This window comes from Carlito syrichta, unplaced genomic scaffold, assembly GCF_000164805.1.
Source record: "Carlito syrichta isolate Samal-C Ts95f unplaced genomic scaffold, Tarsius_syrichta-2.0.1 Scaffold130467, whole genome shotgun sequence".
Classification (NCBI taxonomy): domain Eukaryota; kingdom Metazoa; phylum Chordata; class Mammalia; order Primates; family Tarsiidae; genus Carlito; species Carlito syrichta.
Window position 1 is genome coordinate 31,617 of NW_007074563.1, and position 19,948 is coordinate 51,564.

At 38.8% G+C, this 19,948-nt stretch overlaps 1 protein-coding gene across 10 annotated transcripts in view; it reads right to left on the reverse strand.

Annotated features, from left to right (window-relative positions):
- The window catches only part of KDM6A (lysine demethylase 6A), a 216,122-nt gene that overhangs the window by 12,331 nt on the left and 183,843 nt on the right, over positions 1–19,948 (reverse strand). For 8 of the 10 annotated variants that reach the window (XM_021708037.1, XM_021708035.1, XM_008049054.1 and 5 more), the window contains 3 exons: positions 17,118–17,232; positions 12,981–13,168; positions 11,822–11,963 (listed from right to left, as the gene is read on the reverse strand). In XM_021708037.1, the coding sequence (XP_021563712.1) occupies positions 11,822–11,963; positions 12,981–13,168; positions 17,118–17,232 (445 nt within the window). Of the gene's footprint in view, positions 1–11,817; positions 11,964–12,980; positions 13,169–17,117; positions 17,233–19,948 lie in introns of those variants that run through there. The other 2 variants (XM_021708039.1, XM_021708038.1) reach the window with 1 other exon arrangement.

The following is a 19,948-nucleotide window of genomic DNA, read 5'->3' on the forward strand; positions in this document are numbered from 1 at the left end:
GGGAACGGCCACTGTACTCCAGTCTGGGCAACAGAGTGAGAGTCCAACTCAAAAAAAAAAATTAATTAGTACAAATTTTAACAACTACCATTTGCAGAGAGCTTTATCTTATGCTAAGACTTACATAGTAACCATAAAAGGTATATTAGATAGATAAAGCCTCTATTTTTCAGAAGAGGAAGCAATGTCTAAAAGGTTTAGTAATTTGCCCACAGTTCCACAGCCAGTAAATGAAGAAGCCAAGATATGAAGGCAGATTGGACTCCAGATAACTACACAGTACAATCCTCCCTGTAATATTTTAATGGGATATTAAATAACACAGACTCTTTTTTATTTTTATTTTTTGCTGAGTTGGAGTCTCACTCTGTCACCCAGACTGGAGTGCAGTTGCTGCTCGCAGCCTCGACCTGCTGGGCTCCAGCGATCCTTCTGCCTCAGCCTTCCAAGTAGCTGGAACTACAGGCGCACGCCACCATGCCCGGCTAATTTTTTGGTTTATTGTAGAAATGAGGTCTCACCAAGTTGCCCAGGCGGGTCTCGAACCCACGGGCTCAGGCAATCCACTCACCTCAGCCTCCCAAAGGCGCGGGATTACAGGCTGAGCCACCGAGCCCGGCACACAGACTCTTAAGAAAACAAAAAATAGTAAGTAATGAACAAATAGTGATCACACATACACAAAGGGCACAGAGAATGCACATAAAGCAATACTGTGCATATAAGATAGCACATTTAAAAACTGAAATATAAAAACAATGCCTTACAGGATGGCCAAAAGAATGACAAAATGATACGACAAGAAAAATTTTGTGGGAAGTGATTTTTTCTTTTCTTTTTTTTGAGTTGGAGTCTCACTCTGTTGCCCAGACTGGAGCGCAGTGGCTGCTCCTGGCTACCGCAACCTTGACCTGCTCGGCTCCGGCGATCTTTCCGCCTCAGCCTTCCAAGTAGCTGGAACTACAGGCGTGCGCTACCATGCCCGGCTAATTTTTAAAAAATTTATTGTAGAGACAAGGTCTCACCAAGTTGCCGGGGTGGGGGTGGGGGGTCTCGAACCCATGGGTTCAGGCAATCCACTCGCCTCAGCCTCCCAAAGTGCTGGGATTACAGGATGAGCCACCAAGTCCAGCCGGGAAGTGATTTTCAATGGATTTGGCACTGTGGAGATTTTAGAGAATTTATATTCCACTGTTGGCTTATATATTATTAGTATTTTTAGAAGGTGTGATTATCTGGCAGATTACAGGGAGGTAGACAAGAGAATGTTTACCCCGAAAATTAACCTTTTACTCCTCTGCATACTATCTGATATGCTCCTCCTAAATCTAAGACTTCCAAGTATTGAACTTTTCAGAGGAAAATACACTTCCTGGCATTCTGTTTTTGACATAATTTTAAATAACTAAAGTGACAACTTATCATGATGATTTAAGTAGAACTAACAAAGTCGTTGTTGAAGATTTTCCAATGTATCAGAAACATACTACCTACTATTGTATTAACTTGCTAATAGTCTAAAACATGACTAACAATTTGTACTATATTTGCTGGGGTTAGCTTTATCAACTGCATCTATAAGACTAATTTATTCTGAAAGCCTGTTATCTACAGGGAAATCTCATCAGTACAAATAGTTTCTAGAACTTATCTCCTACACTATCATTTGATTCCTTTCAAGAGTCCTACTAAAAGGAACACTTCAGTGGTAAAACATAAGGCATGTATGAGTCTTATGAAAGTGAATAGTTATAGCACGTACAAGGAGAAAATGCAGATCAAAGTAATATATCTCAAATATCTTAAAATAGGAATCATGAATTTGCAAAGAGAGTTTTAACTATCAATAAATCAGTTTTAAAAATTAAAACCAGAGGGTAAAAACCATAGACTATAACAATGATAGATTAAAAAGTAACAATAATCACTCCACTCTTAATTTTAAGTTTTAAATGTGTCTACTTAGTAAAACTTAATTCATGCAGGATCCACTAATGAAAACATCTATGACATAGTTTATACTGGAGTGAAGCAGGGGTTTACAAAAGCAAAGATCAGTTGTTCTTGTCCAAGATATTTAACCCAAATAAAATTATGAGAAAACAGATCCAGAATGTAGAACTCTGTACAACACAAAGACCCACCATCTTCAAAAGATGTCATTTAAAAAAAAAAAAAAAAAAAAGACCTTCGAGCCGGGCCTGGTGGCTCATGCCTATAATCCCAGTACTCAGGGAGGCGGAGGCCAGAGGATTGCCTGAGCCCAGGGGTTCGAGACCAGCTCGGGCAACTTGGCAAGACCTCAACTCTACAATAGATCAAAAAATTAGTCAGGTATGATGGTGTGCACTTGTGGTTCCAGCAGTGGCTGTGAGCATGCCACTGCTCTCCAGTCTGAGTGACGGAGTGATTCCTACTCAAACCAAACCAAACAAAAAAACCCAATTGATTTAAAAGAGATAAAAGAAGACACAACAACTACATACAGAATTCAGCTGTGAACCTTGATCCATTCTGGATTAGGGTGGTAGGGTGAGGAAAGGCAAGAGCTAATAATTGGGGAAGTCTAAATGTGAATTGTGTATTAACTGAGACTATTACATTTTGCATTTTTTACATATGGTAAATGGCATTGTAACCACAAGGATTATATCCTTATCCCCCTGCCCTTTTTTATTTTTATTTATTTATTTATTTATTTATTTATTTGTTCGTTTATTTTTTGAGTTGGAGTCTCACTCTGTTGCCCAGGCTGGAGTGCAGTGGCATGATCATAATTCACTGCAGCTTCAAACTCCTGGGCTCAAGTGATCCTCTCACCTTGGCCACTCAAAGTGCTGGGATTACAGGCTGAGCCACCGAGCCCGGCTTCTTTTTTATTTTTAAGAGAGAGAGTTTCACCGTTGCCCAGGCTGGAGAGCAGTGGCATGATCATAATTCACTGTAACCTTGAACTGAGCTCAAGTGATCCTCCTATCTTGGCCACTCAAAGTGCTGGGATAACAGGCATGAGTCACCATGACTGACCTACAATACCCTTATTTCTTAAGCAATGCAGAATGAAGTATTTGGAGTGATATGTCATAATGTCTGCAAATTACTTTTTCGTATGGCTTAGTCAAAAAAGTGCACTATGCACACATAGAAACTGCTAAGTAGATGTGGCAAAAACTTATCTGATTAATCCTGATGAGGTTATACAGGTATTCATTCAACTTTTTTACTAAGCTTAAGAAATTCGAAAATAAAAGTTGGAGGAAAAAATATAAACAAATGTAGGGGGATGCAGTGATGTGTTATATATGTACATTTTATATATTTTAAAGGCGAATATGAGATCTTAACATTTAAAAATCTGTCACAGTTGAATGAATTAAAAGAGATAAGTAGCCTTAGTTTTAAAGTTTTCCTTAATTCATTTCTTTGTGTGGGTACTGTTCTACTTTAAAAGTAGCTAATGATTCAGAAAACTCAATAGCTAATATCTTAGCAGTGATTATCTATCAGCCAGCTAAGAGCTACATATGTATTAGACTCCTTTGTTAAGCAATAGAATCATACATCCACCTGGCTGCTATTTAACAGAAATTTCAACTTAAACCTTGTAGGAAGAAATCAAATTCTAAATGTCTTAAAGCCAGTCAAATTGGTAATCATTATTCCATACACCTAACTCATTCTTCGTTACCTCCAATTTCATCAACAAGCAATACAGATTTCTCCCTCACTCCCACCACCAATTAATCATCCAGTGTAGTTTATTTTGCCCTCTAACCTTTGTCTCTCCTCTTGTCTGAACTGTAAGCAATTACCTTCTAATTCACGCCTCTAAATCTGCCTTCCATTTAATACTCAATCTTGCTGCCAAGTGATCTAACATGCAGATTTGAGCATTACTAAAAATATTAAAAATTCTAAAGGATTCTTATTAGTAGCTGTTGCCAATGTGAAGTCTACGTGAAACTTTTAGCAACAAAAGTTTAAATTTATACTCTTCAGCGAATATGAATGAACAAGTAGGGCTTAAACCCAAGAGAGACACTTAAAAGTTTGGTCTAAAGAAGAAGAAACTAGCCGGGCTCGGTGGCTCAGCCTAAAATCCCGCACCTTTGGGAGGCTGAGGTGAGTGGATTGCCTAAGCCCGCGGGTTCGAGACCCGCCTGGGCAGCGAGACCTCATCTCTACAATAAATAAAAAATCAGCTGGGCGTGGTAGTGCGCGCCTGTAATTCTGGTTACTCGGAAGGCTGAGGCGGAAGGATGGCCGGAGCCCAGCAGGTCAAGGCTGCGGTGGCCGGGAGCCGCCACTGCACTCCAGTCTGGGCGACAGAGTGAAACTCCAACTCAAAAAAAAAGAAGAAACTCCAGTCTGGGCGACAGAGTGAAACTCCAACTCAAAAAAAAAGAAGAAACTAAGTTCATTTGAAACATATGGGGTATGCAGAGAAATAGTTATGCTCATTTAAACAGTTAAATGAAGTCAAAAGAGAAAGTTACATGCTGAGCTCCCACTAAAGTATTCCTAAGGAGTTAGGCTGTGAACTTTCAAGTTGAGTTCACTGCACTATAAAATGGAAGTAATTTTTCAAGATAATGAATATTCCTTTGACTCATGCCAACATAGTAGATATTTGGAAGAATGTGGAGTAGAGCAGGAAGACTAGTATGTTTTAGTAAAATGGCTGGGTTGCAGATATTGGAAAAGATTTACTAAATGACTGACTTAAATAAATAACCTTATGAAATCACAGGGACCTTAAAGACTCAACCTGAACTTGAAAGTGCTGAGAGAAAAAACAAGAGTGAGGCTGACTTGTCTAAAGTACAGGTAATTCATTCTCAAAATGATAATGAGGAATTAGTAGATGACAACAGAACACACCATTTCCCATTATTAAATCACCCAGTGCAAATACAGGTTCATAAATTCTTATATTATAATCACGCAAAATTTTCATAAATTTTGCATAAACTCATTTGGTGTTGAAACTTGACCTGGGGCTATTTACAGTTTTTGCTTAGCTCATACAGCAACTATTTATATATTTCAGTGCAGAAATATTAATGTGCTCGAGTCCAGGATACTGCAAAAGACCCTGCTGGAAAGGTAAAATATATTATAAATGCACTCTATCACCTTTCTAAATCCAAAACATTCTGAATTCCAACACATCTAGCTTAAAGAGATTAGGCTAAGGGACTATGAAGCTGCTGTACCTCTGGTGAAGCCTTTCCTAAATCTTCTCCTTTCAAAAGTGGCTTCCTTTGTGCTGACCCATTGCTTATTATCGATATTTCCATTACTAAAGATTATGTTTTAATGGTCTGCTTCTCCATTCATGCTGAACAGTCATAGAAGTGATCAAATCCTTCTCACCTACATAAAACCTTACTACCAATTCACTTCAGCTTAAGGCTTTATTAAAAGATGATTCAGCCGGGCTCGGTGGCTCAGCCTGTAATCCCACGCCTTTGGGAGGCTGAGGTGAGTGGATTGCCTGAGCCCACGGGTTCGAGACCCGCCTGGGCAGGGAGACCTCATCTTTACAATAAATCAAAAAATCAGCCGGGCGTGGTAGCGCATGCCTGTAATTCCGGCTACTTGGAAGGCTGAGGCGGAAGGATCGCCGGAGCCCAGCAGGCCGAGGCTGCGGTGGCCGGGAGCCACTGCACTCCAGTCTGGGCAACAGAGTGAGACTCCAACTCAAAAAAAAAAAAAAGATGATTCAAAGGTGAAAAAATTGGAAAGATATACAAATTGCAGTCCATATTAAAGATGGTTTCAAATAGCAAACAGAGTAGCAAAAATAAGTAGAAAACAATTCCAGCATACATTTAAAGGTAGCAGTGGGAGAAATGGCTCACGAAGCAAGTGGGAGTCAAATTTGAGGCACTTCACATGCTAAGATTAAAAAGGTAGATTTTTAAATAAAGTTTACATTCATGAATGCCTTTGTATATTTAGGACAGTTTGGCTGTTGGTGACCTCAGCAAGAGAAGTGTTGGACATACGAAGGGTAGAAAGCCAAATTGCTGTGGATGGTGGAGTGATCAGAAGGTGAAGAAAATAACTCAAATTAGAGGGAAGAGACAGCAACGAACAACTGTTTATTAAGAATTGGCATAACTCACAAGCCAGAACAAACCAATACCACAATTTTTGACAGGACACTAGATTTGAGGACAGTAGCAATGATGTGGAAACGATGGTTTTACAGTAAAACTGTGCTTGTAGAAAAAGATCCCCTTTATTTCTGTAACAATACATTCTCCATGCTCTCCCCTGACCCTTATCTAGTTCACCTATTTCCTTTTCTTAAATAGACATATTCCTCCAAGTTCTGTCCTCAACTACTCCCTTCCTTTTCCTTTCACGGTAGTCACAAACCACTAGGTACAAGACTCTCTAGTCAGTCAGCTTCTTCTAAACAGCTCTGTCCAGCTCTTTCATTGGCTCCTCATACTTGCCCACAAATGAAGTCATGTGCCATAGATTTAGCCAAGCACTTTCACATAAGACAAATATGGGTTTAAGTCCTGGCTCTCCCTCCAACCAACTGGATGACATTGAAATGCTGTGAGGAATAACTGAGATATAGCCTGGGAAGCATTTTGCTCAGTGCTTGGTTAAATATCAAGTTCATTTGATTAACTAGCACTGTGCCTAAACCATCTAAGAACTCAGACTTGAAAAGTCAAAGGATCTTTGATTCACTACTTTGCCTTGTCATTCAAAAGTTTGTCATATTATGTAACACCTAAAAAGACCGTTACAAAAGTTTCGATAGTTGAAAACCCACCAAGAGTTCTCCAACAGAATAAAGTTTTAAGTTTGTTACACAAAGCACAATCTACTTCTAACCAATTTTTACAACTATATTGTATTCTACTACTTTTCACACACATTGTGCTCAAGCCAAAATGTACCACCAATTGTCTACATTACATATATCAGAGTTGTATCATATATACATTTAAGCTCATGCAAGTACACTGTAGGAAAGGAAATTAGGAGGACAAAGGTGGAAGGTGTTGGATAGAATGACAACAGAATGAAGAGAAGAAAAGTTGACCCAGAGTGAGTATACATTTGCTTTTCTTCTAGAGAGGTGGAGTTCCTCTAAGCCTCTAAGAGTTCCATGCTGAGTATGATTTTAGAGGTCGAAGATTGGAGTTTTTCATACCACATGGCCTCTACATAAGCCAGTTATTTTGCCTCGTGCTCACCTGAAAAGGGATCATTTATTCCTTCACTGGAGGAAAACAAGACTGTGCTGGACTTAAGGAGACATGTATATATGTATACTATTATTTTATGGATGAAATGACGCATCTTTCTGATGGTGCAAGAGTTTGATCTTAAGCTGGCTTTAGTTGGGATTCCTTTCTCCTGTCCTTACTTCCACGTTTTCATCCTTCACACAAAACACATTTCTCCTCCGAATGCACAGTGTAAAAAAACTTCTCAGGCTTCATGGACTGGAATGAATTCAGTGGATCTATCATTACATTTCTTTCAATCTGTTTATGTATATGCACCGTTACTTTAAGACAGGACCCATACCAGGTATTTATAAATCCTCAGTGCCTAGCCCAGAGCCTTGTATACAGCAAGCAAAGACTCACTAAATTAAAGAATGGCAGCAACGTTGGCTGCTGAAAGGTATATTTCTAGTAATGGTTAAGTGTCTGTTTTAAAAGGGAAGCTTATAAAGGCCCAAGGGCCTGGACTTGTGGTTAACATCCTCAATGGGCGTGATGACAAAAAGTAGCTTGCTCATCACATCTCATGACAACTCGAGCCAGAAACAGAATTCTTAAAATGATGAGGAATACAATCAAGATTTAAGGAAGACAAGGATGACAGGGGTGGGATAGAGAATGAAAAAGATGATAGAGGTAATTGAGACTTAAATTAATGAAGACTAGACAGGAAGAACAGAATATGATAACAATTTTTCCTTAGTTCCTTTTTCCCTCTCACCTCACCACCTGATCTATGATTAAGTTCTGTGAGTTTTAGCTGCAAAACAGTCCCTAGTTTGACTCCTCTCTACTTCCACAGGTAAGAATCTCTAATCCAGGTAGGTCTGTACTACTGCAATTGCCTCCTTATTTGTCGTTCTATATTTGCCCTTTAGAATCCATTCTACACAAAGCAACTACATCTATTTTCTAACATTTAAATTGGAACCCTTTCCTCTCCTGCTTAAAATCCTCTATTGATGTGCTGTGGCACTTAGAATATATAATCTTCTTACCATGTGCTAAAAGTCCATGTATGATTTTTTTTTTTTTTTTTTTGAGTTGGAGTCTCACTCTGTCGCCCAGACTGGAGTGCAGTGGCACGTTCCTGGCCACCGCAGCCTCGGTCTGCTGGGCTCAGGCAATCCTTCCGCCTCAGCCTTCCAAGTAGCTGGAACAACAGGAGCGCGCTACCACGCCCGGTTCATTTTTGATTTTATTGTAGAGATGAGGTCTCACCAAGTTGCCCAGGCGGGTCTCAAACCCGCGGGCTCAGGCAATCCACTCACCTCAGCCTCCCAATGCACGGGATTACAGGCTGAGCCACCGAGCCCGGCTTCCATGTAACTATCTTGTTTCTGCTTACTTCGTTAAGCTTATCACTACACCATGCTTCATTTCTCTCATTCCACTATAGACACACTAGCCCTTTGGTCCCATAAACATGCCAAAGTTATTCTCAATTCAGTCTTGACTTGTTCTCTGAATATAAAATGTTCTACTCCAAGATCTTTGCACAGTTGAGTTCATAGCATAATTCAGGGCTAAGCATAAAGCTCACTCTCCTCTCAGTTAGCTTCTCTGACTACTTAAGCAAAAGCAGCACTCTGATCTCACCCTTCCCAAGTATTATTCTATTTTATATTATTCATATAAAAATATTATATTGGGGCATTTCTGTTTTGCTCCACTAGAATTTAAGTCTCAGAAGACACGGATTTCATTTTATACACTGCTACGTGTATCATCAGTACCTAGAGTAGTTTTTGGCATAGAATTGTTTCCCAAACACTTGCTGAATGAGATTTATTCTGTATAAATCCCAAATATATTTAGGAAATTGTGACCAAATGACAGGTAGATTTCAGGCCAATTTATAAAAAAAACTTTCAAGGACTATAGTAAGGCAAAGAAAATGCTTAAGAAATCATCAGATGACCACAAATTACAAATGATGTAGACAGGATTACTGTAGTAAGTAGAAGTTGACTAAATGATCTTTTTCTTTTTGAGTTGGAGTCTCACTCTGTCGCCCAGACTGGAGTGCAGTGGTTGCTCCCGGCCACCGCAGCCTCGACCTGCCAGGCTCCGGCGATCTTTCCATCTCAGCCTTCCAAGTAGCCAGAATTACAGGCATGCGCTACCATGCCCGGCTGATCCTTTGATTTATTGTAGAAATGAGGTCTCGCTGCCCAGGCGGGTCTCGAACCCGTAGGATCAGGCAACCCACTCACCTCAGCCTCCCAAAGGCGCGGGATTACAGGCTGAGCCACCGAGCCCAGCTGACTAAATGATCTTTAAAATTCTTTTCAACCATAAAATTCTAATCTACTCAAAATGTAATGAGTCATTCTCAATCTATATAGCTACCAGATAAATGGCTTCTATATTGAACTGTCCTTTTACCATCATGTGATCTGAAATAGCATCTAGTTTATGCCTACACCTCAAACTTACTAAACATCTTCAGTGACTTTTCTCCCCCAAAATAACACCGAACTTGCTATTCAGAGCAAAGTACCATTCGGAGATATAATAGACAATTTCCCACCCCACCCACTACCAATTACATTTATAGAGTATGGCGCCTAAGATCCAATGTTCTAAAGCAGGAGTGTTGAACGTTTTGGCTTCTCTGGGCTGCATCAAGTAAAGCAGAATTGTCTTGAACCACAAAACAATTATATAATGTAGTCAGTGTATATACATAACAAGACTTCTTTTTTAAAATATACTTTTTATTATAATGCTTAGAAAAACAAAAATAATATAAAACTGGTGGGAAATTTGGCCTTGTTTTTATAAAATTAATCTGTCAATGTCTGGTTTGATGGAAGTGACTGCAATTCCTAGTGAGTTTTCTTTTTCTTTTTTTGGAGTTGGAGTCTCACTCTGTCACCCAGACTGGAGTGCAGTGGCCGTGCCAGGCCACTGCAGCCTTGACCTGCTGGGCTCTGGCAATCCTTCCGCCTCAGCCTTCCAAGTAGCTGGAACTACAGGCGCGTGCTACCACGCCCGGCTAAGTTTTGATTTATTGTAGAGATGAGGTCTCGCCAAGTTGCCCAGGCGGGTCTTGGACCCGTGAGCTCAGGCAATCCACTCACCTCATCCTCTTAGTGAGTTTTCAAGGTGCTTGTCAGAAATGTTTGAATTTTGCTCTTTGTGTGCTTAATAACCAAAACCAACTGCTCATAAATGTATGTGCTGCCAAAAAGCGATGTCATGAATGAGGTGTGACTGTGAACTTCAAAAATGGAACTACGCATGAGGTCACTAAGAAAATAAATGCTAAAAAATACATGATGTTAAAAGATTTTGTGGGGCCACACTACTAGCTGTCCTGGGCTGCATGTGGTCTGCCAGTTACAGGCTGGATATGCTTGTTCTAAAGGATTTGTACATCACTTGCTATGATGCGGTTCTTTTGCTCCTTTTTGTCTCCCCCTCCTCCTTCGGCCCAGGATTAGGTTAAACAGTGCAAGTGATAAAGGACTGTGTCATAAGAGAATTCATAGGCATATTACCTTGGCCACAAAATTTGTTTAAATAAAATTTTGCATTTAGGTTTGAAATCATTTTAATAAGCCAGGATTACTTTCAAAAGATAGTATTTTGAAAACAACACCTGCTGACTAAATCAATATACCTGCAGGAGAAATATTTAATGTAAATACTATTTTAACAAAGACTAAGACAAATTTATTTTATCTGTGAGTATAAAGCACTGTATCCCAAAATCAGTTTTTGAGAAAATCAATTCAAGTTATACTGGTCAAATAGGTTTGGGAAATACTGTACAATATAATTCTTCTCCATTCACAATACACAGTAACACAGACAGTATCTAAAGGATTTTACAAAAAATTTTAAAGCTTTTTCAATTTGAAAATAAAGGAATTGCTGAACTTTATTTAATCCATCACTTTCCATATTTCTTTGACCAGAATTCCCTACATTTTGGGGGTAGAGGTAGTAGTAGAAAACACAGTTCAGGGTAACACTGCTATACAGCACTGTTTGAAAAGAGTAACTATAAGTAGATTTACAAAATAGCTAGGATAGAAACCATGACAACAAATGAGAAGCTCATTAGCAATATCTGTATTAAAACTAAGTTTTTAGATAAGAATTTATATAACTTGTATTACGTTTTTAAAGAAGCTAAGAAAAGGGATATTTATAAGTTATCGGATTATTTAATTAAAACAATAATTAACATTTTAGTCAAATTCCTATATTAATTGCTAATTTCTCTGTAACAACAATTATTCTATAATGCCATTCTCCCCTCAGTTACTAAAGTTCTCCTGGGAAAGCAGGTGGTTCAGAGGGAGTAGGGAAGAAGCAGAGGTTTGTGAACCTACTGGTTTAGAATCATTTGAGTCTTTGTTCTTTCTGTACCACAGTGGGCTATTTGAAAGGGACAAATATTTTTAACATGTGGATTCTCATATTACATTTTGCTAGAATTCTGGACCATTTTGTTTTGATGTCAACATAATTCTATGGGAAAAAAATTTTAATAGTTAACACTCCCCAAAGAGAGAGGGACTACAGCAGTTTTAGAAAGCACTTACTTAATCATTTCAAAAAGCTTTGGATCTGAGACCTTGATATTTCGTGCCATATTCCAGGAAAGATGAACCATGGGTACTATTGACTTCACACTTTGCAATTTGTTCCATTCGTACCGTTCCACTGCCAATTTATACTGGCAGGCTAGGGAAAAAAAAACAGTTATAAAGCAACCCAAAGTACCAAAAGATATGAAGATAACCATTATGACCCTTCTCAGGTGATTATCTTCAATATCAATTCTGAAAACACTACAAAAATTTTTGTTTTATGATAATTATGGTAGTAATAATAATAGTAGCAATCATATTAAAAAAGCCTCCTGTGACTATGTGCCAGGCATTGTGCTAAGCTACTTTTATCCATTATCTCATTTAATCTTTACCCACCTTACTGTTTGTTTGTTTTTTTGAGTTGGAGTCTCACTCTGTCACCCAGACTGGAGTGCAGTGACCGCTCCCGGCCCCCGCAGCCTCGACCTGCTGGGCTCCGGCGATCCTTCCGCCTCAGCATTCCAAGTAGCTGGAACTACAGGCGCGCGCTACCACGCCCGGCTCATTTTTTGATTTATTGTAGAGATGAGGTCTCGCCAAGTTGCCCAGGCGGGTCGCGAACACCTTGTTGTTTTTATTTGTTCCATTATACAGATGAAGAAATCAAGGACCAGAGAGGTTATATAACTTGCCCAAAGTTACAAGTGCCAAGTCCTGGTGCTAAGCCAGGTCTTTCTGGCTCCAAAGGCCATATTCTTAACCTTAAGTGAATACTGCCCAAAAGCAGGCATAATTCAAACAGATTTTTGACACAATGGGGCTATTCATATGACACATCAGAAAAAAAACATTTTTTTGAAAAAGTCAATTACTTTTGTTTTCTCCCATAAAGGGTTTCTTTTGTAAAATAAAACCAAGCACTCTAAAAATTGTTAGTATATCCTCCATATACATAAAGACATAAACTTGTTATTTGCTGGTATTTATGATCTTAGATTTCCATTTGTTAATTTGAATTTAACGTCTTTTACTACAAATTAAAATTTTATGCAAGGAAGACATTCTTCTAATAATTTTAATAATATCCCAAGGGAAAAAAGAATAAAACTATCAGATATAATTCCTCAGAAATTAACCTTTTTTTTTTTTAGTATATTCTTTAAAATACCTGTAAGTGGACCAACATTCCAAGCAATGTTGTTGCACCAGCCAATAGCCTGAACCCAATGAACAGTGCCTGCATTTATCCAGACCAAATCTCCAGGTCGCTGTATAAACCTATACACTGGAACATTTGCTTCATAAAGATCTTCAAGGTTGGGCCACCAAGAACCCATTAGGAAATTCAAATTATTTCTGAAATAAAAAATAATGCAAATGGATCAAGCATATCAAAAGCTCCTTATAAGACTGGAAGAAAATGTCAAAAGGTTTAAAAAAATGCTTACTCATTTCAATGAAATGTAATTGCTTGTGCAATAAGATCTGCAGTATATATGCAGTGTGTAATTACAGTTGAGTAGTAGATGATATATCTAATGGTCAGCATTAAATTGATTTTTCAAAGATCCAAATGAAATCCAAAGCTACTTGCAAGTGATACATACACTAACTTTTAATTTCATTTCAATAATGACAATTTTTAATTGAACTCTTTCCCTGGAGTACCTAGAAATCCCCAAAAGGTAAATGGAAGGTGGAACTGACATCAAGACACTTAAATCCATAAACAGGAATGCTGTGGCACGTAAGTTTTAAGGAACTTCCCTTAATTTCTGAGAGAAAGGAGAAGACAGAAATGGTTTCTACTGCTGTTTTGAATCAAAAAGAGGAAAAAATGGACAAGATGCCAGTCTCTATATTTATTTTGTTTTTTCTGAATTGGGGTCTAATTCTTTTGCGCAGGCTGGAGTGCAGTGGCACAATCACAGCTCACTGCAGCCTCGACTTCCTGGGCTCAGGTAATCCTTTCCACTTCAGCCTCCTGAGTACAGGCAGGCATGAGCCACCACGTCCAGCTAATTTAAGCTTTTATTTTAATATCTGGCTTCTTATACCCCACCATGACATGAAGTACTTTCTAAATCTCAAAGCAATTTTTCCTATAAAAGAATTTCATAAAATTTACCTACTTCAAATTTCACAATATTGGGAAGGAAAAATTTCTATAATGAAAATATTCTTTCCTTGAGATCTAAGAAATAACCTTCAATTTATGAGTGTTCTGTGCTAAAGTATTTTTGTTTTGTTTTGAGTTGGAGTCTCACTCTGTTGCCCAGACTGGAGAGCAGTGGCATGCTCCTGGCCACTGCAGCCTCGACCTGCTGGGCTTCAGCGATCTTTCTGCCTCAGCCTTCCAAGTAGCCAGAACTACAGGTGTCGCTACCATGCTCGGCTAGTTTTTGATTTATTGTAGAGATGAGGTCTTGCTGAGTTGCCTGGGTGGGTCTCGAACCCGCGGGCTCAGGCAATCCACTAGTCTCGGCCTCCCAAAAGGCTGGGATTACAGGCTGAGCCACCAAGCTCGGCCTGTGCTAAAGTATTTGATAAAATACACTTATTAAAACTGTTTTTACTGGTTTGAATTTAATGTTTTGTATAGATTAAGGGTTGGCAAACTATAGCCTATGGGCCAAATTCAGTCCACTGCTTGTTTTTATAAATAAAAACTTATTCGAATACAGCTACGCCCATTCATTTATGTTGTATCTGATTGCTTTTGTGCTATGACACAGTTGTGACAGAGCAAGACCTACAGTATTTATTATCCGGCCCTTTCAGGAAAAAATATGCCAACCCCTGATCTAGGTGGAACCTTAGTCTTTTTTTCTTAAAAAATATAAAGCTACTCTTTTTTAAATTTTTTTGAGTTGGAGTCTCACTCTGTCGCCCAGGCTGTAGTGCAGTGGCACAGTCCCGGCCACTGCAGCCTCAACCTGCTGGGCGCAAGCGATCCTTCCACTTCAGCCTTCCAAGCTAGCTTGAACTATAGGCGAGCACTACCATGTCCAGCTTATTTTTTTATTTATTGTAGAGACAAGGTCACACCAAGTTGCCCATGCTGGTCTCGAACCTGTGGGCTCAGGCATTCCTTTCGCCTCAGCCTCCCAAAGTGCTGGGATTACAGACTTAAGCCATGGCGCCCGGCCACAAAAGCTACTCTTCAAAGTCTAGAACAGACTGCCAATGGTAGCCTAACTGGAAAGCTATACGAAATGGCGTATAGTCTGTGAAAAGACTAAGTAGACATAATCCAGAAAAAGTTGCCTATGAAGCAAAAAATGGTTATAAACACAAATCTAGCCCTATTTAACCCATGTATTGCCATCACAAAATTGGAGAAACTTAAACTCAAAGCAATTTTTCCTGCAAGTGCTATTTTAGCAACTAAGTTATTAAATTTACCTACCTCTACATACTAACCTGGTACTTTTATTATACCCAAGCTCAAGATTTTTGGACATCACCTGCCTATTCTAATTATCTTTGTTCCTCTCCATTTAGATAGGAAAGAAAACTATACACTAAAAATAGCCAATCTCTGCTCAGAAATAATGAACAAGGATCACTGTACTGTAGCTGCAACAACATACAACTAACAAAAAGTTCAAGAAATAAAAATCACAGTGGAGATTTTCTATTGTGACAATATTCTTTGTCTGCTGCTACTGGACTGCTGACCCATAAAACAAAGTATAGATTAAAGATCAGGTTATTTAATCAGTACATTTGAAAATTTAAAATTCCATCTTTGGCTTTCTTATATTGAAAGAAATCAACATGTTAAATAGTGAAGACAAGATAATTATTTCTTGCTCTTATATAAGAAAATTGTGGTTTAATATCTTTTTTTAAAACTATGATGCACTTCCTACTAAATTCAAATATTTACAGCAAAGATTCTTTTTTTTTTTGAGTTGGAGTCTCACTCTGTTGCCCAGACTGCAGTGCAGTGGCCGCTCCCGGCCACTGTAGCCTTGACCTGCTGAGCTCCTGCAATCCTTCTGCCTCAGCCTTCCGAGTAGCCGGAATTACAGGCACGCGCTACCATGCCCGGCTCATTTTTTTTGATTTATTGTAGAGATGAGGTCTCACCAAGTTGCCCAGGCGGGTCTCAAACCCACGGGCTCAGGCAAATCCATTCACCTCAGCCTCCCAAAGCGCGGGTTACAGGCTGAGCCACCGAGCCCAGCACAGCAAAGATTCTTAAGCCAAAGTAAGAAATTACAAGTTAGTTAGTATGTGGAATACGTATATAATCAGTTTGCAAAGTAATCTCATATGTAAACATTTTCAGTGTGTTTTGTTTTCTTTCTCTAATTGAGGTAAGGGCATAACGTGTAAATAATTTTTGGTTTTTTCATTTTTATCCCATAATCATTTTCCAATTTTATTATTAAATGAAAACATCAGGTCCTTACATAATAGAATGTTTTTTTTAGAAAAGAATAGCCAGGCTCAGTGGCTCAGCCTGTAATCCCGCGCCTTTGGGAGGCTGAGGTGAGTGGATTGCCTGAGCTCGTGGGTTCGAGACCCACCTGGGCAGCGAGTCCTCATTTCTACAATAAATCAAAAAAATCAGCCGGGCATGGTAGCGCATGCCTGTAGCTCTGGCTACTCAGAAGGCCGAGGCGGAAGGATCGCCGGAGCCCAGGAGGTCGAGGATGCAGTGGCCAGGAGCGGCCACTGCGCTCCAGTCTGGGCGACAGAGTGAGACTCCAACTCAAAAAAAAAAAGAAGATAATACGTTCTATTTTGACAAATAATTAAACTAAAACCAACGGGGAAAAAAATTCCAAGGTAATCCAACAAAAGACACAGAAATAAAGGCTATTTCTGGGATCTTAAAGAAAGGTACACTTCTACCATGCTACTTTTTCAATGAAAGAAAACAAAATCTGAAGTAGTTAAATACATTTTATAAAATTCCTGTATAGGAAAAGTTGCCAGTTTAAAATAATCAATTACAGAGCTCCTTCACTTCTTAAAACTATTTATAATAAAACAATTTTTCTTGGATGCACATCTTTCAAATGAATAAGTATTTATTCTTTTAAATATTTTTAAAAGTTAAACTTAGTTAACTCAATTTTTCTATCTTCTAAATTCATGACTACTACTTTTGCATAGAGTGGTTTCATAGCAACTTTCTTAAAGCATTTCAAATAATTTAAAAACAATTTTCTGCTGAATGGTAAGCGAAGACTGCCAATACATCCATTAGGTTATCCAGCTAGGTAAATCATATTTTACAATTACGTTTTCTAATAATTATGTTTAACAAAAATTTAGTTTGGAAACCTACTTTTCACAGAAGTCATTCAGAACACCCCAGTAACCTTCAGGAACAACAAACCATTCGCAGTCACCTGGGCCAATATTTATGTTAACTGAACAGAAATTGTTATTTTCTTGATGACCTGAAATGTGAAAACAAAAAATATTAATCATCAAAGTATAAATTCTACAGAAAAATGGGTCTTTAGAAATGAAATCTTACAAATATTCATCAATAGAGAATGCTTTAGTGGCATTCAGTTACCACTGTAGCATTTTTGTGTCAACTTCTTATTCAGTAAGAGCTTTTATGATAGGCAGTATAAATAATGGGTCAGCACTTAGGCCCTGGAGCCAGGCTCCTTGGCTTACCCATTACATAAAGTTGAGCAAGTTGCTAAACCTTTCTGACTCAGTTTTGTTATATGTAAGAGCAGATAATAACAATTTCTATAAATTATTGCATTATTTTGAAGATCAATAAAATAATAAATGCTTACAACATTGCCTAACACAGATATTCTTCAACTTATGATGAGGAATGGGTTTATCAGGCTACATCCTGATAAACCCATTGTACGATGAAAACATCATAAGTAAAAAATGCATTTAATATACTGTTAAACCCATTGTGAAATCCAAAAATTACAAGTCACACTGTTTTAAGCCGGGGACCATCTGAACAGAGTAGTAAGTAATAAATATTAGCTATTATAGATATCACTACCATTTTTCCTTATGAACTAATCTCTATTTCTCATAAGCAGTATTACGACATTGGAAAAGAGGTAAGAAGTCTGGTTTTCAAAATATAGCTGCTCTACGTAGTGATGCCAGTAACAACAGGAGAGTAGGGAATTCTGGAGAGGTCTGTCCCTCTCCAGAAACACCAAAGGGGAAAAAAAAAATCTAGCTAAAGCTATTAGAATCAATCTTGCCAGAACTCAAGGTTTACAGCAACCAAGTAAATGCCTCGCCAGAAGAAAGGTGGCATAAACTTAGCAAGAAAACTCTGTGCAGTTTAACTTACTCTAACCTCACTCCCATCACTGTGTTCCTGTTGTGAGTGTCCTTTGGTTCTGGAGGGAGAAGAGTGAATGTTGCTCCCAAGAACTGGTGAGTGTTTTGACCTAACTGGGGTTTCCCTAAAGGAATGATGCAAGAAGCTCTTCTTTGTTTTGCCTACCTCAGAACCCTACCAGGGTAAGCACCTCGATGGTACTCAGTACTTACAACTGTCTCCTACCATAGACAGATGGTTGGAATTGACTGTGGTATGAACACTATAAATAAAATTAGTCTTTAATTAAAATAACAGATGCTGGGACCCCATTATCTAGATAAAAAACCTCTTAGGTAGAGTCTCAGAAAGCATTTCTATAGAACATACGGGTCTGACCATGAAGTTCAATAAAACAGATACTACTTAAACATTTCTTCTAAGACTGTGTTGTCCAATATGACCACCACTTGAAATGTAAATTGGAGTGTACAGTAATTGCATAGTACACACTGGATTTCAAAGACTTAGTATGAAAAAATGTTAAAACACTCTACAATTTTATATTCATGACATATTTAAATGATAATATTTTTGATATACTGGGTGAAACTTTAACCTACCAAAAAATATAAAATTTGACATATAACTTGCAGTATATTTCTATTGGACAGTACTGACCTAAAAAGGCATTTAAAAAAAAAACAAAACAGAGACAGGGTCTTGTTCTGTCACTCAGGCTGTAGTACAGTGGTACAATCATGGCTCACTACAACCTCAACCTCCTAGGCTCAGGCAATCCTTCTGCCTCAGGCCGCCACAGTAACTAGGACCACAGGTGCATGACATTAAGTCCAGCTAAACCTAAAGGAATTTGTTAGAGACTTAAGGCTTCATAGGATACTTTTGGAAGACTAATTCCATACAAACAGAAAACCCAGAACAGTCTAGGTACAAGTGATAAAGAAGTAATCAATCAAGTCTGCTCTTTCCTTAGATTTATATTTTAAAAAGGACTTTTTCTAATTGGAAAATGTTATTTGCATAAAATAATTCAAATTGAATGGGAGATGTTTTCTTTTTTTTTTTGAGTTGGAGTCTCACTCAGTCGCCCAGACTGGAGTGCAGTGGCCGCTCCCAGGTACCGCAGCTTCGACCTGCTGGGCTCCGGCGATCCTTCGGCCTCAGTCTTCCTAGTAGCTGGAACTACAGGCGCGCACTACCGTGCCTGGGTAATTTTTTTGATTTATTGTAGAGATGAGGTCTCGCCAAGTTGCTCAGGTGGGTCTCGAATCCGCGGGCTCAGGCAATCCACTCACCTTGGCCTCCCAAAGCACGGGATTACAGGCTGAGCCACCAAGTCCAGCGGGAGATGTTTTCAATTGAAATGAACCTTAATAAAACCAATCTGATACTAAATACATAAAAAACGAAATCAAGAGAGTTAAAAAAGCTTGCCTAATATTTATATCCATGTCTAACAAGGGAGTGGGGAGGACAACATAGCTCTTCTACCATTTATTCCAGAACTCTTGTCTCCCTCTTGGGTTTTTTTTTTTTTTTGAGTAGGTTTCTCACTCTGTAGCCCAGGCTGGAGTGCAGCAGCACGCTCATGGCCACTGCAGAATTGACCTGCTGGGCTCAGGTGATCCTTCTGCCTCAGTCTTCCAAGTAGCTGGAACTACAGGCACGTGCAACCATGGCTGGCTAATTTTTTGATTTATTGTAGAGATGAGGTCTCACCAAGTTGCCTAGGCTGCTCTCAAACCCACAGGCTCAGGTAATTCTCTCACCTTGGTTCTCTCAAAGTGCTGGGATTATAGACATGAGCCATTGTGCCCAGCCTCAGAACTCTTTTC